Raw genomic sequence first — 26,667 nt, 5'->3', positions numbered from 1 at the left:
CCTGTTTAGTCTTTATCGGATAGTTATTCCTCCCAACTCCGACACCGTGATATCATTGTATAAAAATCATGCCATGGCTGCGTCCGAATGATCACTTTTCTTCGTTTCCAGTGGCTAGCAGCGATCTAGAACAGCCATGAATATCGATTTGGGGAGCAGTTTTTGGAGGGTTGGTGACAGACATCAGACATGTTTTGACAGACAAAACATCCGCCTTGGGGATTGCAGAAGTAAGAAAGACCGCATGGTTGTTTATCGCAACGTATCGAAACTCAACGTGCCGCGTGACAAAACGCAGTTTGCCATACTGCAAAAGCACCATATAAACCTTAGGGGAGTGGCTTAACTCACCTGTGTAGCCGTCATTAGTCTACCCTCAAACTATGGACTCTGAATGTTCATCCATCGTCATACCCTGGACCTGCGTTCAAAGACGATTTGTGTCCGACTGCACAAGTCGCTCCAGATAGCATCTTGACGCGCGCCCCGTGAGCTACGTCACGCCCTGCTGTTGGTGCAGTAAATAAGAGCCGAGTGCCAAAACGAGACCCACATGAGTCCACCACGCGTCAAAAAATTAGTTATTTAGGGGTCGCAGGCCAAGTGATGAAATAAAAAGTTGAAGCTAATTTTCATACGTGGGGCCTTGTCTAAAAGATGTCTTCCACGAGCACCCTGTTTTCCAATCGCAGTGATATGTGATGGCTTCCAAAATGCGGACAACTGCGAAAAAATGCCACCTTGCAAAATGCAAAGAATGGTTGAATATGCGTAAGCTGCTGATGTCAGAAATGGAGAAAAACCATAATTTCATAAGACTCAAATGCAAACGTTTGACAGACATGTTTCAGGACTATTGTTTCCCCCACAGTCCTTTCATTAAACTGCAACTGAGTGGTGATATGCCCGCTGGCGACAGCCAGCTACGTCGCTTCACTGATTACATATGACAGCAGCAGATTCCCCTATGACGCGCTATAGTGGCGCAACGTCGCTGCATTGCCATCTGATGACTTTCTAGCGTCGGACAGGTCCATAGAATGGTAGGGCTTGCAGAAAAGGGTCGGAAGTCATTACAGTGTCTCTCTGGATCGTACTGCTACCCAGGAGCCGGCGTCTGCAAACCAGCCGGTGGAAGAAGACGATTTGTTATCTACACACTAGCCTCATACGCTGTCTGTGCTGAGAATGTATTGTGCCAATAGTTTGTACCGGTATCAGACAATAATCCAGGCTTGTGCTTGATTTCTCTGCAGCGGAATCGAGTCTGACTCCGACTCCATGCATGCGGCTGATTTTGACTCCTCCTCCGAGCAGAACGATGAACTGTTGAGCTGGCTCCGGTTTTGGTGACCGCGAGCGAAGGCAAGGCGTTTCATGAACGTCGTAGAAGCATGCATAAAACACATATTTGCATGATAAGGGAGCGATTGCGCAGCGAAGGCGACGTAGCGCTTCATTTGTTGCAAATAAAAGCATGTCAAACTACGAATATTCGTTGCCATTTATGTTTATACTTGAATGGATTCGCCATCCATTCCAGCCAACGCCGATGACTCAACTACAGCTGACATTTTTGAAGGAGCGGAATCAGCTGCGGCTCAAAGTAATTTGCTCAATCCCCGGGGAAGAGACACTCAGCCGGAGGCCAACACAAGCCTGGATGACTCACGTGAGAACATCGGTCTTGCGCCGACAGTGTGGCGGCGGCTTTGAAGGCAGATCGTCGGAACGTGCAGGCACTTTCATGTTTGAACATATAAATAATATCACATAGAGGTAGAGTTAACGAATGAGGTAACGGTGCAGATGCAAGAACCGACGCCGAATAAAGCTCTGCTGAGTTGGATAAACGGTGGGAAACGGCTCAGTGATGGAGGGAAAGTTAGCGCACAAACACCGACGAATGCTAAGCGGTGCAGGTAGATATTACTTCGGGACAGATGTCTAAGAAGTCCTGTAAGTAGCTGTAACAACTGAATTCGCTCATAGTGCCGATATGCTAAATGAGTGCGATGCCGAGCTAAAGCGAACTTGCATCGTGACGGATATCATAACGTAACAAGAAGCTTTTGTCTGACGGTAGTGGTGAGAAAGACAGACACAACAGTACATTTGACAAGAGGTATGAAATGCTCGGTGCGTTGTGCCTATTGAGCCCCTTCACAAATACGCCAGGTCACAAGCTGACTCAACAAGGGTATGAACAGACACAGATCAAAGTGGATGGATAAGCACAAACTAGGTATGAATGAAGTAATTATCCAGAAAACGCCATCAATGAGCGTTTCCCACGCTGAGATTGTCTTTACCTAGACGCAAAGGTGACGCAGAGTGCAAAAAGTTACCGCACCCGAATAATACTGTTTAGTACGACAAACTAGGCTCACCAAGCATGGACAGTCGACACTGAAAGGCAGCAGTAAAGGCCCCTCGCCTCGACAACACAAGCGTCAGTGCGAGATGAATGCACACCGACCCAGGATCAAGCACCACATGACACGTTCAAATGTTCTTCTGGGAGACGTCTGCTCCGCAGCTACTGTGATGACGTCACAGGGGCTATCGTCGAATAGTGCCGGTAAGCTGTGGGTTCTTCGGCAGGGTCTTGCCGGACCCTAGCCGGTGCAGCGGCTAACACAAGGTGTTCACGCCAGCGCACCGCGCCCAGCTCCAGTCCCAGTCAATGAGCGACCTCCGGGTCGCGGAATAGTGCCGGTGACGTCACGGGGTCGATGGGGCTCGCGTGACGTCACAGGATGGAGCAGCAGCCCCAGCAGTACTTGTCGGGGTAGTCGGGCGCGTACACGCGGTTCTCGTAGCCGTAGACCCAGAAGCGGCCTGAGCGGGACTTGTGCGAGTAGCATACCTCGGCCACCGGCACCACGCGCACCTGGTGACGCTGCAGCCAGCAAGATGAGTCAGAGGCACACCGGCTGGTGTCGGGGCTATTTCAAATCGGAAGCTAAGTGTTTTCCATCCCGCTGTTGGAGGGAAGGAAGCAAAGTAAAAGCCGCACATAACACGCTACTATTTGAGGAGCGCTTCATCTATGCGTGCGCGTGCTTGGGTCGCAAATCCTCGCCTATGCACACTCACGCACGCAAGCACACACACAGACACATTTCAGAGGTGTCATAATTCGCTTCTACTGACCGGTGAGATATTCCCCCTTAGTTTTGGAAATCCTACAACAATTGCAGCAGACTGAACTGAAATGCTTGATGTTGCTTACAGCCTTCTTACACAAAGCACTCATCAACCTTCTTCACGCGCCCAGCATCATCAAGCGTATCCACTCTTATACCAGACACAGTGCACGTCCCACTAACCTGCACCAGCACCCACTGGTCGCTGAACTGACATGCGCCAGCACCCGCTGGTTGCTGAACTAACCTGCACCAGCGCCCGCTGGTCGCTGCACTAACCTGCGCCAGCACCCGCTGGTCGCTGAACTGACCTGCGCCAGCACCCGCTGGTCGCTGAGCTGACCTGCGCCAGCACCCGCTGGTCGCTGCACTTACCTGCGCCAGCACCCGCTGGTCGCTGAACTAACTTGCGCCAGCGCCCGCTCGCCGCCCGCTGATCGCTGAACTAATCTGCGCCAGCGCCCGCTGGTCGCTGAACTAACCTGCGCCAGCACCCGCTGTTCGCTGAACTTGTCGGCATGCTCCAGCATCAGCTGGGCGGAGGCCATGTTGATGGCGGCGTCCGGGTAGTGCGACAGTGGCGCCACCGCCGGCGCCTCCTCCTCTACGGCCACCTGGCCGCTGACCTCGCGTATCAGCTCCTCCGGCAGTGAGCTGCGCTGCACGATGTGCTCTGATGTGTTCACCTTCCTGGAGGGCGGCGGCAGAGCAGCGGGTTGATGGCGCCGTGCGGCCGTGGAGGGCTGTTGCGAGGTGGGGTGCAGAGGTTGATGGGTGTACTACTCGTGTGAGGGCGCAACGGCAGCGCGACAGCGTTAAAGTGATAGGTGTGTGCAGTTAAGTAGGAAGGATTTAGTTGGATTACAGTAGTAGTGTTAATGGCGGTGTCGGGGAGCGACGCAACGGGTCAAAACCTGGGTGGCTCGGTGCTCGCGGAGGTTTCCGGTTGGCGTGTGGCCGATGTGAGAGGGTGGTTCGGTCCATCTGTTACGGAAAGGTGCATCGATGTTCGCAATGGGGCATGTAGCTGCGTGAGGAGTTTGCCAGCCAAGCCCCAGAACAAAGGCAGCAGGTGATCTAAACAGGCAATTAATATATCCCATTTGTCATGCCTGAAGACGGGCAATGAATTACCGTACCTAGCCAAATGAATGCTTACTTCAAACAGATGGATGAACCTCCAAACCACAGAATGAACGGCAAGATGTCATACGACATGCAAACATCTCACAAGGATGCACACAGCAGGAAGCAGCATCATCGTTCACCTGCCACATCCGTCACTAAACTCACGATGCAGATCAAGAAGTGGCAAATTCCGTGCGACGAATGATCTGGCCAATGCCCTTCAACAGTGCATTGACAACGTTACCAGGTTCGAATGCAACGACGATCTCGCCGCAGCACCCGCTGCTCCGAGTCAGCCGGGCCGGCCAGCATTGACCAAAGATGGTGAGCACCGACCAAGAGATGGTGAGCACTGACCAAGAGATGGTGAGCACTGACGAAGATATGGTGAGTACTGACCAGAAGATGGTGAGCACTGACCAGGAGACGCTGAGCACTGACTAAGAGATGGTGAGCACTGACCAGGAGATGGTGAGCCGGATGTAGCACCGCACTTGGCCGTAGCTGTCACAGGGCGGACACGCCACCCGACCCTTGGCGTTACACTTGAGGCAGTCCTGTTTTCCGTCCCCGTAGGCCGAGGCCTGGCAGTAGTAGCACCGCTCCCGGTACCCAGAGCTGTCTGCGCTCCAGCCGTTGCCATGGCAACTGAGGCATCGCGTCTGAAAGGGAGGTGGAAGTGAACCGTAGTCGAGGCCAGCGTTGTCTATCAGTGAGCGGGGGCGAAGAGCGGAGAGGGGGTCGACGATTTAGAACGGGAGGCAAATATGAAGCAAGTTGGAGGATTAAACAGCCTGGGTGAAGATAAAAGAGCACAAGGCATGTCAATGATAGAAATCAACCGGGTTTATGGTGGAACAGCCAGGAAAACGCGCTAGTTTCCGTCGCGAAAGAAGCCCCATCACCACCATAATCTTGTTTCGGGGGATTTTGCAGGCAGACCGAGATCGTGGACATGCTCAATCTGCTGACGGTGACAGAATCGACGACCAAGTAGGTCGTCGATTGACCGTTGACCCTGTTCGACCACCCGGCACGCGCCATCATCGGTGCCGACGTCGGCAGGCGGTCGTGCTGTCTCGTACCCATCCTTTGCCGTGGCACTCGGCGCAGCTCAGACTGCCCTGGCCCTTGCAGCGGTGACAGTCCTTGGCCGAGGCCGTGTGCGGAACCTCCACCACCTTCACCTCGTCATGGAACAACTGGCCTGAAACGTCAGAAGTGTCGGCTCACCGGACATCGCGTGGTGCGTTGTCGGGACGTGCAGTCGCCAGTGTTCTGGATTGCCAACGGACGGTATTGCTAAAGGCATTGCTACCTTGGGGAGTTGTAAGGAAATGGTCTCAAAAAGTAAGAGTCAGCAGAAATGACGGCCTCGTGGCGGACATCGGTCATTCTAACACGTAACGGGCATGGACCCCAGGGCAGTTGCAGTAACGGGGCACACACTGCGGGAGCGGAGTGGAGCCTGAAACAGTCACACTGTCAGCAACAAAGTGAGCTAGGACCCAGCAGTAAACATAACCTTATAAAAGGAGAGGCCGCGAATGTCCCACCCGGTTAGCTTTGGAACCAGGTTTCACCTTCCAAACTGGAAACATTTATATTCAAACGCACGCCATTTCATCAAAGTCCTCCTTTCAGGTTCCGACCTGCCTTGATTTAGCTTCACGCTGTTCTGACCTCGTCTGACCTGGCTTCCCATGCGCCTTAACCTGCCCTGACCTGGCTCCTGAGGGCGCGCTCTGACCTGGCTCGGCGGGCACGCTCCACGGCTCGGGCGCCACTCCGCTGCCCGGGCCGTCCACCTCCCCGCCAGAGTAAGGCACGAACGTCCACGACGTCTCCCGCTTCTCCGTGAACGTCTGCAGCTCGTACTGAAAGGCGCCACGCTCGGGTGACCGGCGCGGCCGGCTACGTGGGGCACTTCAGAGCGGACCAGCCGGACTCGTGTCCTGCTCATGATTACCACTGGCCTCGTTACGACGGCAGAAAAGCCACAGAAGAAACGCTTATGGCGTACGCACGTCGTAATAAACATATGATAGGACAAATATGAAAAAGGCGGAACGCCAGCGCGCTAGCACACCTTTGTGCATGGCTTATAAACTTAATGGCGCAGAGTGGCAAGACAACAGGATTTAAACCGTACTGACGGCGTGGTGGTGTGTTGAATATAACATTACTTGTGAGCACATTCCAGGAAACTGTAGAGACGTGGGCAAGGCAGTTCGATGGATTATAATTTCTATTAAGTGATAAAACCAAAGTGAGCTCGGACATATGCGTAATTTAAAGATGCCAGATTAGTCACCACAGGTGCATCAACAACATGAGAGAAATGCAATCTGTTTCAGACGTACACAGCTAAGTTACAAACTGGGTAAACCGAGAAAACACCAGGCGAGACATTCTTCTCGTACCAGAGAAAGAACGCGACTACACGTGAACAGTCGATGTAAAATCCAAGGACATGCGCATTTTCTCTACGCTAATATTCAAACTCGTAGATCCCCAGCACCTTCACAAATCGGAGGTCACGTAACCGTGGGACGTACGTAGGTTTTCGCGAGAAACGATAAAAACTAAGACGCATTTACCAAAAACACTTCAGCGCACCACAAGCACGCTAAATTTGTGGCAGGGCGTAAACAAACATGACATATGCGCCAATCACACATGGCATGTCAGTATTTTTATTTGTATGGATCTAGCTCCATCTAATTGTCTGTGTCTGTAAGAGTGCATAATAATGAATGCATGTAAAAATTTGATAGCGGGGCATGTGCATTCTATGAACCCCTTGAATACCACCCTGAGAATGATCACATTTAGGGGTATCTAGGTGATCCGACATGATAAAGGCAGTCGGTGTTTAGTTTGCTAGATAAGCTGCGAATGTGTGGGCTGGACAGGGAAAATTATGTAAGTTGTTAGATGCGTTTGAGAGGTACACCATTCACAGAGATAAGACAGTAGTAATAGGCTTATTCCTCGGCGAAAGCCAGGAATTGGCTCCATTTCATTTATATATTCTCCTGGTCTTTATCCGAGGAATAAGGCTATTGTTACTGTCTTATCTAAATGGGGAAAATGGTTAAACGTCCCTCCAAATTGTTCGAAAAAAGGTCTTCCTCTACTCAGCGTCATGCCAAGCGCCAGAGCTGCACCAATTAATCGCTGCCTTCCCGTTTGCTGTACCGCTGTAGACCACAACGCTCACCAGCGCTCTGCGCTTATAAATTAATGAGGCAGACCGGAACCCATCAGTACGCTTAGAAGGTTCATCACTGATGCATTTATCGTTTCCAAACATCGACCGCCCGGTTTCATGCACGCGCCACGGAGCACACTTATCCACGTCCGAGTCTGCATGCGGCGGTTTTCCAACGGCTGGTGATAAGGAGGCCATGTCTCACGTGGTGGGCGGAGGTGTAGTTGATTTTGGTCATGCTCATGTGGCGGGCGGCCGCCCGGCCGTAGCAGCAGTGGTCGGTCACGTGACAGAGGAGGGCGGCGCGCGCCTGCTGCTCGCTGATCTCGGCGCCCACGTGCACGGGGTCGCGTGGCGGCGCGGTGCTCGGCTCAGCCCATGTCGCCTCCGGCGGCGGCGGCGGCACGCACACTGCGCGCCGAGTCAAAGGTCAGAGCCGGGGTCGGGGGTCGGGCGCGGGGGCAGCCGCCAGCCTAGGTCAGTGCCGGTCAGAGGCGTCTAATTGGGGGGGGGGATGAAGTCTCGCAGAAATGGTGATCTTGAACAAAACAGTCGCAGACATATCGATATGACCTTGCGTGGACGCACCAGGGAAACGATGAACGCAACATTTTCTACGCAAAATTCGAAAACGCAGATGTGCGTTGAGATGCAAGTTGTGCGAGCAGTTTACTGCCGGAGCACCGCCGAGAGACCAAGGATTGTGTAGTGTGGGTGTGGTAACGAGAGTGTCATGAGACAACGTGGATACGAGAACAAAATCACCTGCTGGGCTCAGAGTCATGCGGACGGGTGAAACATGATACGAATAAACTAGTGGGAGTGTTAATACATATAATCAATACCTCGTATATTCCATGTGATACCTGGAAAACAGCGTTCGTAAAACATTGCGAAGCAGCGACTGCCCGAGAAGAGATGAGCGCACATCAGTAGGTATTATGCTGTCAGGTACATCGAAGAACCGCACAAAGCACATCAATAATCGGTGCGTAAATGTTTAGTGAAGCAGAAATCTTAGCGGATATACCTCCAATAAAAAACGTATTTTCACGGTTCGGAAAAATGTGGCATGCACCAATGCATTTAAAGAGTATCCAAAAGTTGACATCGTCACCAAATATTGCAATAGCGTGAGACGCTTTTTTTAAAATTTATTTGGAGGTCTGACCAAAGCGACTGTAAATGTAACGGTGGTCGCTGTCAGAGGCATGTAACAAAACATTGCACGGACTGTACGACGCTTCCGTATACCTGGTCCGTCGTTGGTTGAACAGGTTGGTGTGGAAAGACGGTGGACCGCCTGATGTCATCAAGTGGCATGCCGAGCTATGCATCTTTGCGTCTTTAAGCCCACCGCATCAACCGGCAGCCAAAGGCAACCATACGTCTGGAGCTCCATCGAGGAGCGAGGTTAGTCCAAGCGACTTGCAGTACACAAATGTCTTGGGCGACTGGCGCAAGTGTGGCTGATGTCTACTCGGGTGAGGAAGTGCCCGCTGATGCCCGCGGCCAACAGGAGCGGCTTACCGGCATCGAACCCGAGCGCCTCGTAGCCGGGCACCGAGTCCAGCACGTCCAGGGGTGGCGCCGTCGGCACAGCCTCATCCTCGCCGTCAAAGTTGGTGTGCGCTGAAACATGGCGAGGCGTTGAAACGCAGGGGAGCTGATGTTGCGGTGCGGCGCTCGAATGTGGTGAGGTAGAGAAGCGGAAACACACTTGACAGCTGAACGCAATGCACGAATACCCGTTGAGACAACCAAGCGCGGTTAAGCGCTGAAACACGATAAGAAGCTGGAATTTGGCAGGCTGCCAAAGCGTTGCGGTATGCTTCAACGTGCTGCGTCGCCGAATATGGCGCGGTGCTGCAACACGGTGGTGAGGGACATTGGACATAGTGCGGTGCCGAGACAATGAAATGTAGTGAGAAACTGAGACCTGGAGGGGTGCTGAAACACGATGGGAAGAGTCTGGCCTAACATGAGTGAGCTGAATACGGTATATTGGCAAGCATATTGCTAACTTTGCGATAAGTTGACGCCTGATGGTCCAACCACGCAGCTCATCCCAACAACGAAGTATTAGGCCGCATCATGATTACCGCCATATTATGATTAGGCCAAATCATGAGCCGCACAGCCAAGCACAGTAGCATATTGCACCATTCACATGACATTGTCGGCTTTGCCGCAGAATATAACGCAATATAAAGCATGTAAATCAGAGGCCTGTCCAGCTTACGAACTTTTCTGCTGCGGTGACACGAAGAACGCACTTCGAGAGGAGAATGTATCGCACTGCTTAGACTGATGAGCGAAATCTTCCCAGCACATGTCACCACTCATTGCCGACGTTCCATGCCAAAAAGAGTCGTTCAATGCTCTCACACGGGACGCAAGGCTTAGTTAAATCTAAGCGCGCGATGTTTTCAGCTCATTGCACATGCGTCGAAACGCAGATATCAAAACAGGCAAACTCAACACGATAGCTCGATACACACAGCGTTGATCCGCCCACAGCGTGTTTAGAGTCGCCCAGTCGCCTCGAGATGCTTGGAGCGCCACGAGTCCACTGCTGCTGCTAGAGTTGTTAACAGGCGGTTGCAAAGTAACCGTGGTTGCAAATATAAGCGCTCGCGCTTGATTGGTTTTTGGTACTTTGAATCATGTCGTGCCGACCAATCACAGGTTTACCATGCCAGTATGCGCAACAGACAGTCCTGAGAGAGGCTTCTTCAATCAAAAGCACAGCAGCAGAACTATCATTGGCATCACGAAAGATCTGTCCCTTTTTTGCGCATCGATGCTATTCATGACCGCCTTAACCACTTTTAGTGTTTTATCTAGGCTCAGGCTCACAATAAAAGTTTTTTATTCTAAAACTGGTGCAAAACATCATGACAGCTACAGAAATGTCTTCGATCCGGGGCTCCATCACAGAAACAGCGGGGTTCTGAACTAATCTTGTTTTTGTGGCCTTCAGGTCTGGATCTGAGCCTGTCCAATTTCAGCTGCATTTTAGTGGCTCGGATTCCTGATTGCTCAATGTTTTGCGTGATTTAAACCAGACGCGCAACATAAAAACGATAAAACACCGTTTACTGTAATAGTGTTTTCCAACGAAGGTCTCTCTGAAGTTTGCCTCGGGATACAGTTCGCAGTCCCACCAGAGTGGGTCTCGAAGGAAAGGCGACGTTCGGCGATGCCCGCAGGACGTTGGTGCAGTGCTGTGCGCGCGAGATGCATCGCTGCAAGTGCGTAATAAACCCGACAGACAGAGGACACCCCAGCTGTGAGCGCGTTCGAGCACCAATGCGATGTGCACCAACAGGAGGATGTGCGGTGACAGCGCGGTGAATAACGTGGGTGCATAGTGAATAATATGGTTGGTGACCGCGTGAGGCGGCAAAACATCGGTCTCAAGCATGCCGCATAAGTACTCAGCGGCCCGTCAGCCTTCTGCTCCCAAATCGTGCTTCTGTACTTCCAAGTGTGTCTCTTCGCGTCCCGTTTGCAGTAAGCTGAAATTTTTACCTTGGCATTACATGATGATCAATGGTAGTGTAGTCAATGGTCAGCATGCTTGTCACAACTGTTCCTAGGCACCATGCATACTCATTGATATATCAAAATACTGCTCAAATCACAAATGGTAGCATCAAACATACAGCTTCACAAAAACCGACGACTCAGCTGCCCATGTTTACCCAGAATGCGTGTGGATTTACGTAAGGATCTGTATTTACCCAACCGCAGGATTTCGTTGTTTTTTGTGTATACAATTGGCTAATGTTTAGGGGCCGGCGGGGTAAGTCTCCATAGTATACCAAGTTGGTAGCGCTGAAAACCGTGCCATAGTTTATGGCCGAGTACTATATTTGGACGACAACGGCGTGGCTGCAGTGACGAATCAGGTTGGATTAGCACGTGGCTCTGTCGCAGATGATTAGGTAAGACTGAAATTAGCATTGAGTTAGAACATTAGCATGAGGCATTAGCACATATGCGTTAGCTTTCCAGGCCACTTTATATTCACTTGTTCGGTTGGTAGAGCACTGGAATATGATATGGCTGCCCTTGTAGCATAAGAGCAGTTTTATTTGCAGCGTACGTCCGTCAGAGTAAACAACTGTAGTGTCGCAATGAATAACTGACGCGAATACCACACATGTAATATTCACATGTTTCGATGTAATATCTATCCATTTATCTATCTAAGATCCATGACGCGCTTAGAAACGTGTGTAGCAGTCAGAAAACCTTTCCTGGCTTTCCCGGCGAACCTGTAAAATGTGGAACATGTCATACCCATTTACGTTCATATTACCTGTCACATTCGGACATTATACGCAGGTCCTCTTGCTCAGCGGCGTAACCAGGAGTTCGCCCAGGAGGGGCCAAATCGGGCTTAGGCGTTTACTTTCAGTTGTGGGTGACGTTTCACCAACGGGGACCTATTTTGTCGCAAAAGAGTTCCTTTCTTGGATCTGGAGAACCTTTTATGCTTGAGATCCCATATAGATGTCCCGAGGGACTACTTTTGTATGTTTTCGTCACCATACGGCGTCTTAGGCTGGCACAAGTGCCGCTTAACCGGCCGTTTCGCCAACCGTTTAAGCTGCCATTGGGCCCCGGCAGGCTAAGAAGTCTTCTCTACCTGTTACTTCTGCTTCTACTTCTAGGAGGAGGGAGGGCATGGTCCCAAAAGCCCCTTGGCTACGCCACTGTTTTCCCCTTCTCTGAATTATTGCCGCCACAGTGTGTGTAACCACGTCTCTGAGATTGGAGAAGGGGTAAATCAGAGTTGGAGGGGGAGGTTGAACTGAAATCTGGAGGGAACGACTTGAAAAATGCATTTTGAATGCAGAACAATTAAAAACGTGCACTCTGTGGACAACATTGGAGGAGACAAAATCGCGCTTCGTAAAAATTAGAGGGGACATGCCCCTCCTCCCGTGGTTTCTCCCATGGCCGTCGCTGCTCACGGGGCGCCAGCAGAACTGCCATTCGGTCCGCACCTGGTCCATTTCTGAGCCGGGCACCCACCGCCAGAGCGGCACCCGGCGATCGCGTGCGGTGTCGATAGCTGGGGCGGAAGCGGCAGCTCTTAACGAGCCAGCGACGACATGGTTGCGATTGAAGCTGGCGCCGGCCTGACGCGGCGCTGCACGCTGGCGCCGGCCTGACGCGGCGCTGCACGCCGGCGCCGGCCTGACGCGGCGCTGCACGCCGGCGCCACCGCGCCAGCTCAGCGGTGGAGCCCTCGTGTGACGGAGAGCACAACATTCTGAACGACAAGTACGGGCTGCAGGACGGATGAACAGCGGCTTCTGAACGCCTTACAGCAAAACGCTCGCTGCATTCCGCCGCGGGCGTTGTTTAGGTAGGTCATTAGCACTTGGTATGCGTGTATTTGGCGAGCATGGACACTCAAGGCCCAATCAGCCGTTGCTGGGCAGTTGACGAAGGGACACCCCGGGAACCATTGGCTCCCACAACATCATAGGCGGCAATGCCACCCTCACAGGCAGAAGCCCCAAGCAGCGTCCTCTGAAGGCCCTCCCGCGTCCAGCAGCGAGCAAATATTAGGCCAGCAGCATTGTGCGATGCTGGAAATACATCAACGCCACCCCGGTCACAAGGGCGTCACGCTTTCACGCCATCGCGGTGGCGTGGAAGGCGCATGGCGGACGGTGCTTGGTCCACGGTACGTCAGAGTTCCATTAATAGGCGCCCTACGGCGGGATATTGGCGGTGGAGAGCGAGCTCCTCCCTCTGGCAAGCTGCGGGGAGCAAGCGGAGCAGCCTATGCGAAGCCCACCACGCACAGTGGAGAAGATCAGGTGGGCATCAGTATCATCATATTGAAAACCATCTGCATGGTGGCTGTTATGGTCTCAGATCAAGGCCATTTTCATGTTGCATATATGTGCAGTGAAAATAGGTGGGCACAGCAGGTATACAATAAAATGATATGGGCAATGGTGAAATCAAATTATACGAACAATGGTCAAAGAGCTGAAACAGATATATCAATGGACTATTGGCAGCGGTCAAAGGTCAGTGGTAAAGAAAATTACATCACATGTGACGGTCTTAAACGTGCTCAATGTTGTGGCTTCACACGTAGGATGGTAGGCGTTTCCAGGCAGCTGCGGCTCGATGCGAAAACGCCGTCTGCGTGGCATTCAATCGGTGTCCACGCAGGAACAGACCACCTCTTTTTGAGGCGCGTTTTACGGGTGGAAACGGCGGCGCGTGGCACAAAAAGCGCGCGGACCTCGTGAGGCGCGCCTCCTCCTTCAGCGCCATAATACACTCTGATCACGTCGCGGCGCGCCGCCATGACATCGATCCTCGGCCATTCAAGGGAATTTAGGGCAGGAGTTGCACGATGACGCTTTTTGGAGCCGGTAATTATTCTTGCAGCAAAGTTGATTGCTTTTGAATTTTGTGTAATTGGCTCTTGGTCGCCCCACCCCACACGCACAGGTGGCACATGATATAAGGGAACACATACGCCTGGATGATGATGTTGAGAAGATCAGAAGTAAGGTAATGACGGAATTTGTCCAGAGAATTGAAAATGGCATTGCATTTTTTCACGGCTATCGAGGCATTGGCGCCCTTTGCCAGGCCAAAGGAAGACAACTATGACGCCAAGAAATTGAGTGCCACTTGAGGCATGCATAGTCGAACTGTTTACTTCAAAGTGAAAGTCAGCTGACTTTTTTAGATTTTGCCTTGACCCAACGAGCATAGAAGCATTTTTTGTTTTGTTCACTTGTAGAAAAATGGGACTGAACCATCTCTTAAGCTCACGCATAGTAAGTTTCAGTCTGGTTTTGAGGTCGGCGAGACCCGGTCCGTCAAGGGTGGGGGGGGGGGGGGGGGGGGGGCGACGTGCGTAGTGCCGTCAGCGTAGGAGATGATGCGGCCATGAGTCAAGTACTCATACAAATTGTTGGTAAGCAAAATGAACAAAATTGGACCAATGATCGAGCCTTGGGATACACCTCACGAAATGAGAAGGGTGAGCCGTCCTCCACGCACCATCTGTACTCGGCCACTTAAATAACTCCTGAACCATCCCACATCGGTAATGCCATACCAAGGCAGTTTGGTGAGGAGGACGTCGTGATCGACCCTATCGAACGCCTCTGACAAATCGATTGTCGTTACCGACGATATCAGACCGCCGTCAGCGTTGGTGACCAGGCGTTCGGCTGCGGCGTGCACAGCGTCCTCGGTCGAGTGGCGTGGCCTATAGACATACTGGGATGGATGCAGCAGCGCTGTCGCATTCAAATACTCCGTTAGCTGTGTGCAAGCTACCTTTTCTAAGATCGTAGAGAGCACACTAGGTATAGATATGGGCCTATTATTGGGCGGTGCACTGGGTGGAGTCCGATGGGTGCAGTCGCAGCACCTCGTGCGTATGCGGGAAACTATGAAATGATGACTGTCTCATCAGTGAATGAATGGACCCCTTACATCAGCCTTTGATATATGCTTATAAGACAAAAAACTGACGTTTCAAATCAAGAGGTAATATATGACCTTTGATATATGCTTAGAAGACAAAAACACTTACGTTTCAAAGCAAGAGGCAATGTATAACCTTTGACCTTTGATATACGCTTAGAAGACAAAAACACTGACGTTTCAAGTCAAGAGGTAAAACTTCACCAGACAATTCGCACATCAGACATTTGTGCAAAATGCAAACAAGATATGTGCGTAAAATCCGCTCGAGCACGTTTCTAGGAACAGAAGCTTTCCAAACATCTGTTTTTGAAAACGTGCTCCAAATTATTTTCTTTCTGGAGACGTGTTTCAAATAATGGAGGCTACGGTAACCTCCACAAAGAGCTCGGCGCGATTTCAAACAGCAAAGTCCAGTTAAGCGTACAAGAAGTTTATCACCCGCGTACCTCCTCTTTGAGACGCAGCAGTGATGTGCATGGGCTGGGAACCGCAAATAAAGCGAGTAATCAATGTCAAGATCCGTTTCTCATCTGTTTTTTAAAAACATTGATTTTGAAAGTTTTCACGTTTACAGAGCCCGTGTGCACCTATCATGAGCAAATTAAGCGAGAAGTATGGTAAGTGACAACACGAAATGCATTTAGTTTACACATTGCAGCACACAAAGGGACAAACAGTCAGGTAAAGTGAAACGGACTAGTTGTGTCACCCACGCAGACACGTACGCACATATACACGCGCGTATGCACACACGCACGCACACACACACACGGACGCACACACACACACACGCACATGCACACGCCTGCACTCATACCACTTCGCCCACGCACAACAATCCCCGACACTCGAGCGAGCGCAGCGCGCGTGTGGCTGCCGCCCTCGCAGTGCTCTCACCGCTCGACGAGCAGTAGCCAAAATGCTCGAGACGTCCGTTGCGGGCGAGACGCGAGTTGCGGTACTTCTTCAGCTTCATGCGCGCGTGCCGCTCGCGGCCCGGCAGACTGAGCATGGTCCGCGTCGGCCGCCGCCCGACCAGCGTCGGGCTCGACGGCCAGCGCGCGTCGCGGCCGACGAAGCGATAACGGAATCTCGGCGCCGCGCCGCAGTCCCGATCAAAGCAGAACGCCGCCGACGATCGATGCGCACTCGGTGCGCGAGTGGGGCCCCTGCGAGGGGAGGCCTGGGGCGCCCTGGGAGCGGATGTCCAGGCTACCCTGGGAGGGGTAGTCGCGGGCTCTGTTGAGAGGGGAAGGATGCGTCTTCTGGGAGGCGTGTCTGGGCTCCCCACGGCATGAGTGTTTGTGTCTTCCCGTGGATGCGGTGCTCCTGTTACTCCTCGGCTCCTGCTCCTGTTGCTTCCTCGGCGAGAGGACGTTTGAAACGGGAAAAAAAGGCGTGCCCGGTGATTGGCGGAGGGCAGCACTGGGCCTTCTGGGAAGGGAGGGCGCTCTTGTTCCTGTCGGGGAGGACGACTGGAGGAGTCTCTTGCTCTGCGTTGATGGGAGGATGGCTAATCCCCAGGAGAGATGTGCAAATTTTTAGGAGAGTTGCGTTTGGTGCTACCGAGGAAATCACGATCTCTGTTGCTCCTGGTTTTGATAAGGGACTACATGGCCTTCTAAGGATAGGGCTTTGGAGTCCTTTGTATACACCCTGCCTCAATGTTGTGAAAATAATTAAAAGCCCATACAATCCTTGGAATTGTAAATCTGTCGCTCTCCTCAAGACATCTACGCCTTCTTTAATTCAGTAAAAAGGGCTTGGCCTCCAGTCGGTGCCCAAAGATCTCCATCCGTCACCACGGCGGGCAATATCAAGTCAGTCCCTCCAGCACTGACCCAGCGAGAAAAAGCTCGACAAAAACCGGGCGGCAAGTGATCACAGGAGGACGCCTATCCACAGCGAGAGTGCATTGACGTGGTCGTCTGATCACTGTCTATTAATCAGCTAATTCGCAATGCATGGTTCAACAATTCATCTCGAATTCAAACGGCACCTCACATTCCTCTCGTCCGTCGTTCTTTTTTCACTTTCGTTCATTCCTCGAAGCTGAGCTTGCTGTTTGTTTCTATCACTCACAGATGGGTCTGTCACCTCGGAGCAAAGTCCGCTGCCCTCCGATGCAGTTTGTCGCTCCGCGGGCGGAATCTGTCACACCGAGGATAACACCTGTCACTCGCATCGGAGACCCGTCCCGTCGGTCGTCAGTGCCACGCCCGCTGCCCCACTGTGGGCCGCGTCGGTCCACGCCTTCCACACTCCTCTCGGGCCGCCTCCACTGACCGCCGCCCGCCCCCTGACCGGTCCCACACGCACCAATCACTGCCAGACGCCGCGGGACCGCAGCCGGCGCCGAGGGCCGTCGTTCGGCGCCTCCCAGCCGACGCCGCGGGGCGGGGCCGCTGCTAATTGTGCGGAGGTGCTCGTCTGACGGCTGCCGCTCCTCCCGCGGTAAACAGCGCGTGAGTGAACGTAAACTGACCCGCTTCAAACGCGCGCTCGACGAGTCGCGGAGTGGACGGGTATGGCTGGAATTCTATACAAGTGGCCAATAAGTAATGATCAGTAATTCAATTTTTAACGTGCATCTGTGTTGGATTTTTGGAGCGGTTTCTTTGTTACTGTAGTGTGTGTACGTGCCTACCCTTTGTCGTTTATTTAATGTGACTTGTTCCACCAAGCGGCAATGTGTAAGGCATTGCTTCCATTGTGTGTGGTCAACGGCAATATACATCAGATGCGATGTTGTTCACTGTTAACGTCGTAGTAAAAACGCAAATTCTAGAAATTATTTCAAAAAAAATTCTACAAAAAAATTAAGACGGAGGAAAGAGTAATGCGCATGACCACGTACATGTAAAACTATCTAGATTTTTACGCAGTTCTCTTCTCAACATTTTTGGTGTGAAGCAAAGAATGCCAAAATACAACGGCATGGAATCCCTTCCGTCAATATATTTATAATCGCCTGATGTAAGCCACAGTTAAAAGAGCCGCCCATCCTGGCGAGCAACGATATTGTCAGATCAGTGACTTCCACTTGACAATGCTTCAGTAACTGCGTAGATTTAGGTGAATCGGTGATCGTCTTACCAGTGGAATTCCAGGCTTGCGCGGATTGAGTCACTGGAGTCACTGGTCGAGGTGTAGTTACCTCTATATTTGGAGTTTGACCCGCTATTCACTTACGCGGGCTGGGTCACTGGGGTCACTGGTCGAGGTGTAGTCACCTCCGTATTTGGAGTTTGACCCGCTATTCACTTCCACTTAGGCATTACCATTCAAGTTGACAGCAAGGCCTTATGGTTTAGAATAAGGTAGATTCAATAAGGTGATCAAACCGGGGCACTCTGGCACTCACAGCAGCAACATTTAGATGCATGCTTGGAATGCTGGTCTCTGCGCGTTTACCATTACTATATACCGAAATTCAAAATCCAACTACGCCTAGTCCCCCTTGCTTGTGTGGCTATCCATATGAAGACCCTAAACATTTTGTATTGAAGTGTCCTCGCTATCATGAAATCCGAATTTCAGTGCGACGTAGAACAGATTGTATCATTCCAAACTTGTACGAGTTTACTCACAACGTGCAATTAAGTATTCACCTCAGAGGTAACGGTTTACAAGATTGCACTGGGCAGCAGATAGCAAATGTTCTCCAAGCATTTCTTTTTCAGACCAAGCGATTCGCCTAAAAACTTTCAGCGGGCGCGGGCAGCAGACGGACCACTGGGTGGCGTTGCCGGGCCGGGCGTCCGCCGCCGCTCCGGTTTACACATATAGCCGTCCCGGGCCGGCGGCGGACGTCCGGCCCGGGACGGCTTACAGATCGGACGAGTGGGCGGTGGGTCATGGGTTCCCTGGCGGCGATGACCATATCTCGCTATTTTTGGGAAAGACACTCAGGTTTAAGCGTTCCGCTTATGCGCCAATCCACTCACCATATAATGTACCGTTTCATGTCCGCAATCGAAAATAAACATCAAACATCAAACGTCAAAACCATGCCGCAAGACATTGATTTCTACAAATGGACACCGTATTTCTTGCTGTTGCTGGCCATCTGATCAACTCGGGCAGAATCAGTGCTAACCCATTTCTTACAGGAAGTGTCCCAGTTTTGGGGTATATTTTAAAACCACACTCTTGTGAAATCTCAGGGCTATTTACTCCTGATAACAACACTGAATGCTGAGATGCACCGTCAGGACATAATCAGAACATCAGTGTTACATATTTTCGAATCCAAATTACGCTGTCAACACTCATGCAGTGGTCACTACCGTCGTCATGGCAACCATCGTGCACGCATCTACTGCTGCCAATTAAAAAAACGCTTGTGATTGGCCCAGCAGCCAAGGTCTTGCTACCGAGAAGTTTGGTTGATTGAAGTTTTAACCAGTGCGTCAATTGGATCACACCATACTCCCATTCCCAAAGCCGAAGTGCGCCTTGAAAAGAGTCACTGTGGTGAATGCCATATGGAAGAAATCAAAGCCGTTATAAAACGTTCTGTTGAATTGGCAGGATGATAGCTCCATGTTTGCATATATTTTTGTCCTAAACCGAGTGTTTTAAGCTTGTGTACCATTATTACACCTATTACACAAACATTTTATACATCAGTGTGCTGTAAACATTTCAGAGCGCTCACTTTGGAAAAAAAGCATGGCAAATGAAAGCTACTACTGTCATAGAAGTGAGCATGGAGTCAAATGGGATTTCTCCCGCAGGATCGGCTACTTTAGACCGAAATTCCGAGCTGTTTAGAAGGGTTTTGAGAAAACTGGTATTGTCTATCAAATCGCATGAGTCCGTTGTAAAAACGAGTGAAAAGTAAAGAACGTGGGTTATTTCCTTTAATGAAAGAACGGATTCATTATTTGCATGTGCTTAAGCCACACTGTGATCGACACGGCAACAAGCAGCTCTCCTCAAACGACGCAAATAATTCGGTTTGTGTAGGAGCGCACATTCCCTACTCCTGCAGTAGTCTCGCACCCGCTCTGGAAGGTCTGAGGATCCGCGCCCGTATGACTCACGACATCTCAACTAATGACCGAGCCGTTTTCCTTCCCTCTGGTGGTAAATGAGGGCTGCTGCTCTCATTTACTTAGCGTCATGATGGCACTCAGACCAAACGGACGAACTTAATCAATCACATTCCAGCAGGATGAAGGCTGTGCGTTCCTTGGCGACGGCAACTGCGCGGTTCACGGTTGTGACGAGAAGCATTAATTATTTTGCGTGCCGCGCAAAATAATTAATGCTTAAAACGTCATATATCACCATTGTCGCCGATGGCCTCTCTCTCTCTCTCTCTCTCTCTCTCTCTCTCTCTCTCTCTTCTCTCTCTCTCTCTCTCTCTCTCTCTCTCTCTCTCTCTCTCTCTCTCTCTCTTCTCTCTCTCTCTCTCTCTCTCTCTCTCTCTCTCTCTCTCTCTCTCTCTCTCTCTCTCTCTCTCTCTCTCTCTCTTTCTCTCCCCCTCTCTCTCTCCCTCTCTCTCTCTCACCCTCTCTCTCTCCCTCTCTCTCTCTCCCTCTCTCTCTCTCTCTCTCTCCCCCCTTGCCAGATGACGACCTACCAAAACAGAGCAGTGATGTAACCGTCTCCCCCTTAGATGGAACATGCGATAAGGTAAGGTGACTGCCTCCCACGGGGAAGCGTTGGTCATGACGTCTCCAAAATACAGTCCTGGTGGTAGATATCTCAAGACTGAGCACCACTGGCGATCTCTCCCAGGGGAACCATCCTTGGCCATCTCTTCAGGATGGAGTCTGGTCGGCCATCTTACTCCACCTTATGACCTAAGGTCGAACCTCTTAACCTTGGCACCTCGACCCCGCATGATGATGACTCAACTGAAAATGGAGCACAGGCGCTGACCAAATCCTCCGAAATCTTCTGCCTGACATCGCCCTCGGTCCCATTGTCCTGGGGGAAGAGCCTTAAGACTAACGTGGTGTGGCGAAGCCCCTGGAACGAGCGGAATGAGCCTCTCTGGTTCGGCTGGGATTTCCTTCGTGCAGTAAGTCGTCAGAGAGCTGCCATCCATGAACAGGTCCGCTCATGGCTGATCAGGCACGAAACTTTGCCATGGCAGGTGGGAGGGGGACAAATGTCAGATTTTTCCCAATTCCTGCGAATTTGCATTGAGCTGCGAAATTGCCCTGCACCTAGTGCAAACCTCTTGATTCAAGGGGGCATGTTCCTCGTCCTATCACTCCTCCCCTCCCCCCCCCCCCATAAGCTACATTCCTGCGCGGCTGGCGTAAGCAGCTTGCCCCGTATCAACGGGGCCATGCGGGATGAAGAATGGGGCATTGAGTGAGGAAGGAAATGTGGACGTGCATTCTTCAACAGTGGCCTGGAAAGTTCATGACCATTCGAATGAAGCTGGGTCTGACGGACGATGAACCCATCACACCGCATTCCCCGCCGCGCTGATTGGATGGCGTCTCGAGACAGGGCGCAGACGGCCAGCTGCTCCGCGGTGGTCCCCCGTCTGGTCGCGACTGCGCCGGTCTCTGTTTATCCGCCGCCATTGTGAGTTTACCGTTAAGCCACGTCGGTGTCGTTGGAGACGGGCGCGGCGCAGGCGAACTTGAGCTTTGCTGCGGCGCCCCGCGGCGCGGCGGCGGCGGAATTGGCATGCGTCCGGCTGATGGGCGGAATGCTAGTTTATCGGGTGCCAAACAGTGCGCAGGCAAGGCCGGGTTCACAGCCAGGTTACAGCCTTGCCGCTGGGGCAGCTGGTACGGTCTGAGGCGCCAGAACAGGCCTCCATTCACAGCCGTCGATGCCTGAGAAACGCCACGTCTCTAGCGCCGTAGATAAACGTTCTATGGAGCGCATCAATCCCGGTCGGAGGCGCCTGAGGCGTCCCAGCTGGCACCCGGAACGTTAAACTGAAGGATTCCACGCGCCAGTCGACGAACGCCCCGTAGCTTTAGCAGCGCATGACGGGAGCTCGGCCGGTCGCAAAACTCTGAACCCATAAGAGCGTCATTTGGAGATATTTGAAACCACAATGCAACACCAAGAGTTGGCAACGGAGTTTGCAATTCATCAAGAAATAGATATTGCAAGCCGTTTTCACACACACTCAGAGAAACTGTCCTTCACTCTGTCCTCACTCATCTACTCCTCCAGAATCCCCGCAACGCCATGTCCCTATGGGCCCAGCCATGGCAGTTAGCCCTGAACCTCCAAAGCTTCCAAATGGCTCCCAGCCAAACTGATCCCAACCAAACCAAATAAAAGAACATTGCTTTAAAAAAACCGCTTCATTCATGGGGCGCTGTAAGCGTGTTGGTCCGATAAGCAGGTCCTCTTTAGATAGTGGGGCGCTAGCTGAAATATGGCGAGGACGGCCGAGAATTCGCCTCCCCTTTCCGGGATACGGAGATCGCGAGCATGGTGCTGCACGCTCCCGAGAACATTTCCCATTGAGCAAACGTTATCAGAAAGGTACTTGCACAGGTTTGCTGCCAGTGCCCGACATATTGTCCGCAAATCCCTCCTCCGTTAGGGAAATAAAGCACATCTGTACATACTGCTGTCGGTTTATGTGAGATGGTCTACCCGGGGTGGCATGCCGTACTCAAAGCAACCTCTCATGACTTCTGCCATTCTTCTTCAGCAGTCTGCCAATGTGACCTTGAGACCCTTCGCTGGCTTATTACCTTTCGCGCGCTTTCGTCTCTCCCGCGTAAAACGAGGCGCGGGGCCCTCCGACCTGTGAAGGCTGCGGCGCCCGCGTCGCCCGCGGCGGTCGCGGCGGTCGCGGTGGTCGCGGCCCCGCGGAATTCGCGGTCACCACTGCGTGACCAGATTGTCCGTCACCATCGGTGATGGACAGCCCGTGTCACCCCCGCCGGGCACCGGCGTCGTCTCGAGGGTGTCACTTAATATTCGTGACAAATGCCACCACTGAATGACCGTGACAGTTTGTGGTTCGCAGCGGCCCCGAAAATAAGAGTCCCATCACTGTCAGCGGCGCGCGCGGCGGTGGATGTTATATGCCATGTGGTAGCTATATATACCGAGGCGGTGTTTATGTTTTGCAGTATCAAAACAATCCGGCTGGTAGTTTGTGTACATTGCTGTATTCAAAACAAAACACACAAATGTTGAATATTTGATCTCAGACCCAAAACGTCCAGCATCAAACAGAAAGCGATTTTCATTTACAATTTGAATGTACTTTTGCAGTCAATGTTCACAACCGAGCCGCAGCGGCGATCTCATCAGAGACTAGAAGCCGATTTCCCAACGCATTTCGCTCTGCGCTGTTTTGGGGATCAAACTGATTACTTTAATCTCCGCAGGCCAGTTAACGACCAGGCAGTCCAACGCAATGTGATAACGCCACAGCCCGGACGATAACGGCTCTTGATCAGGGACACGCAGCATGTCTGAAAAATTAAAGAGTCGCGGCAGAAGACCGCGTGAAGTCGTGGCTGGCAGGCATACCACCGCGCCAGACATCGAACTGGGAGAGGGCGCAGGGCAGGATCTCCACGCCGATCATCACATGGTGAGATAGGAAAATGAGATTTTGCCGGTTTTTTTGTCAGCGGCGTTTTGGGCGATTTGGGCCCCGCTTCGTGCCCCACGCAAGCCAAATTCCAGAGATACCTTGGTGTGAATAGAGACCATGCTTCTCTATGGAGGTACAAAGCTCCACCATTGTCTGGTCGCTACGGGATCGATGACTTGAACGGAAACTCTTAAGGAACAGTGCATCTCTTTTCAAGGCACTAAACTCCGCAGGAGATGCAACACGCTTTCATTCGGCGCCAGTATGAAGCTTTTTACAATGAATAAAACCCGGGCTTCTTAGGCGGGGATTCGTTCTTCACTACAGACAGAGCATATCCGCGCAAAGCCCGCGGTTATTTCCACAGGGATTCCTCGCCGCCACCGTCAGCACTAATAAAGCGAGTCCCTCCGTCAATGTCACTCAACAGTCGCCTCGGCAGACCAACTGCGGTAAATCGCCGTCCAGACGCGCCCGTCAGCTGACCTCATATGTGGTGCCTGTCCTCACTTGGATCTCAGCTCAGTCGCACCGCTGCGGGCGCAGCAGAGGTTATCGCGACCTGTGTAAAGGCCGCTTCCAATTGGCCGCGAGGAAATCACGTGATTTTGAATAATGATAGAAGTTTGAGTGCATCCGTAATGCTTTCATTCATGCTCTTATCGATTTTCAGGGTCGATGAAAAACATGGTCGGTCTGGTTGCCGTCGCACGCGCTGAAAGCGAAGTGCTGCTTAGGAATTGACAGATTGTGACAGAGAACGCCCCTTGAAAATTTGAATACTATATCAGCACGTGCTAACAATCGCACACAGCGATTGTCAGTGCTTCTGTGAGTGCGTTCCAATCGAGCAGCCAAATTCAGCGAGTATGCTAAGGGTCCACCTGCAGTTGTTGTATGCAACACGACATAATAAATCACCCGAAGCTAATTCAGCCATTGTTCAAACGTCACAAGAGTCACCCCTACAATTCAGCGGCGTCGACCCACATCCAGTCCGGGGCCGCCAGCCACTTACTGCACGAGGTCTTCCTGCCGTAGAGCATATAGGAGGTGGTGCGGCGGAACGGCCGGCTGGCGCTGCTCATGGTGGGCGCAGGTGCCTCACATCACGCCGCCGGCTGCGCGCACTCACCGCCGCACCCCATCCGCGCGCGGCACCCCACACGGCGACCCCCCGCGGCGCGGCGCGCGGCGCGGCCCGGCCGCTGCGGCGAGCGCGGCGCACTGAACGCGCTGTCACCGCCGCCTGTAGCCAGCGGCCAAAATAACGGCCGCTTCGACCGCTCCCCTCCCTCCCCCGGCCCCGGCCCCGGCCCCTCCGACGCGACAACACTGTCGTCGTCGATAAGCAGCGCCGGCGCACGCACGCGGCCGGAGCCTCCGAGCTCGCGTGAGCGCGTGACGGCGTGACCGTGTCGCGGTCCGGTCACGCGGTCACATGCTGACCTGCGGCGGGGCGGGGGCGCTGACCGCGTCCACGGCCACGGGCCGGCTGGCCGGCGGCCAGCGGCCCGGCCGCCTCCGGCCCTGCTCGGCACAAAGCGGCGGCGTGCGCGCCGCGGCCGACGGCGCGCCCGACGCATCGCCAGCGACGAGAGTCGGATAGGGGGGGGGGGGCGGAGGAGGCGGGTCAAACCGGGTCAAAAGACCGCCTCTCGCGCTGAGATGCAACTGTTGCGAAACGACCTGTTGATCATTTGAGGAGCAGGGCCAAGCGAAGAGGCGCGGCAGGCCGACGAGGCCCGGCCGAGCAGCTTCCTCACACCGCGCGGTGTGAGGAAGCTCTCGATGAGGCAACCGTGCATCCTGTGAAAAGGGGATGGGTGTATTTATGATGTGTGAAATGGCAACAGGAGACACGGGCCCATCCCTGTGTTGCACTCACGCACACGCAATCACACCTGTTGTGGCGTTTATCACATCTTCCTCACCCGATATCACATCTCTCCCTTTCCTCCTCCCCCCCCCCCGCGGGCTCTAAGTATTTCACCGCCTCTGATGTCACCGGGGTTTGGTACGGGTATTTGCTGACTCCACAACCGAAGTGCAACGGCAAGAAACCAAACCAGGGCTGTAGCTTCGTAGGTGATCTGACGATTTTTAAACGTTATTTGCGGGAAAAATCCCTCACGGTTGACTTGTCAGGTAGCGTCAAACAAAATCAAACCATTTTTCGGCGTGTCTCCGTAACTTTGCGTTTGTTTGCAGAGTGAAGATGATGGAGATCAATGAAGCTACCATTTATTTCCACTGGGCAATGCAATGTCATCGGAGGTCACTACGCGACACTACCAATATTTGTAACGGTTTTCCAAGCTTAGCCTGGCGCGGCCTCAGCATTGAGTGACCATTGCACTACCAGAACATATCAGTACACGATTATTTTGATTTATGACGCAGCGGTTTTGAGAGTGCATCTGGCAAAGCGTTTAATGCTTTGCTTCATGTAAACTAACGTTCAGGATTTGACCACGGAGGATATTAAGACAGTAGTTATGACCTTATTCCTAGTGGAAAAACCAGGAGAATGGAGATTTAGATGCGTTGATATTTCGGCAACATGTCTTTGTCCAAGCGAATAGCAGAAGGCATGAAGGCAAAGATGAAAGCATGTTGCCGAAATATCAACATATCTCTGTCCCCATTATCCGGGTTTAAAGTAAGATAAAGGGATGCTGCCGAAATGTCAGCGCGTCTATCTCTCCATTCTTCTGATTTTTCTACGAGGAATGAGGCTATTTCTACCGTCTTATCTATGTCCATATTTTTCACAAATACACTGAACAACTTACGGAAAATACCGGCAAATGATAGTCACGATGACTGATGATAGGGGTGACATTGTCACTTGCTGTCCGCACAGGTACTGACGAAGATCGGAGGCAAGATCTGATGCGTACAGAACCTAGGGCGCGTCGCAGAACGGCGGTTTTCCACAATTTTGGCGCGCAGAGTCTTGAACGCCAGGTTAGTTCTCGATAACCTCAAGTTGTAAGTCCTTCAAATCTTCAGATTAAATAAGGAAATTTTGGGATTCAGTTCGTTGAAATGCCACCACCAAGCAAAGAACAGGTTCTGGAGATGATTTCGAAAAAAACAGAGGAATTTGCATCAATGATAATGTGACATCATTTGGC

At 52.2% G+C, this 26,667-nt stretch overlaps 2 protein-coding genes across 3 annotated transcripts in view; both read right to left on the bottom strand.

Moving 5' to 3' along the window:
- Positions 1 to 26,667, bottom strand: part of LOC119099347 (G protein-coupled receptor kinase 2) — a gene marked incomplete at its 3' end in the record, with an annotated part of 82,930 nt that overhangs the window by 34,866 nt on the left and 21,397 nt on the right.
- LOC119099348 (protein SSUH2 homolog) lies at positions 1,177 to 24,684 on the bottom strand. 2 transcript variants are annotated; one of them, XM_037222477.1, is made up of 10 exons: positions 24,546 to 24,684; positions 10,932 to 11,012; positions 9,022 to 9,123; positions 8,337 to 8,357; positions 7,697 to 7,902; positions 6,028 to 6,154; positions 5,363 to 5,484; positions 4,740 to 4,939; positions 3,632 to 3,839; positions 1,177 to 2,902 (listed from the first exon to the last, which is right to left on the bottom strand). In XM_037222477.1, the coding sequence occupies exons 1-10, from the start codon at positions 24,613 to 24,615 to the stop codon at positions 2,753 to 2,755; spliced, it is 1,287 nt and encodes a 428-aa protein (XP_037078372.1). In that variant the 5' UTR covers positions 24,616 to 24,684; the 3' UTR covers positions 1,177 to 2,752. The 2 variants fall into 2 exon arrangements, with proteins under 2 accessions (XP_037078372.1, XP_037078373.1); XM_037222478.1 differs by lacking the exon at positions 10,932 to 11,012.

The sequence above is a fragment of the Pollicipes pollicipes genome, unplaced genomic scaffold (assembly GCF_011947565.3).
Source record: "Pollicipes pollicipes isolate AB1234 unplaced genomic scaffold, Ppol_2.1 Scaffold_4740;HRSCAF=5597_pilon_pilon_pilon, whole genome shotgun sequence".
NCBI lineage: Eukaryota > Metazoa > Arthropoda > Thecostraca > Pollicipedomorpha > Pollicipedidae > Pollicipes > Pollicipes pollicipes.
The sequence above is the reverse complement of the archived record's forward strand: the minus strand, read 5'-3'. Positions and strand labels throughout refer to the sequence as shown.

Bases quoted from the DNA above. Each gene is read 5' to 3' on its own strand.
- LOC119099348 (XM_037222477.1), bottom strand. From the start codon at position 24,615: ATGAGCAGCGCCAGCCGGCCGTTCCGCCGCACCACCTCCTATATGCTC. The intron at 7,903-8,336 runs GTATTGATTATA...CTCGGCGCGCAG, and splicing joins TATCACATGGAATATACGAG to TGTGCGTGCCGCCGCCGCCG. The intron at 6,155-7,696 runs GTGAGACATGGC...GGCGCCTTTCAG, and splicing joins ACTACACCTCCGCCCACCAC to TACGAGCTGCAGACGTTCAC.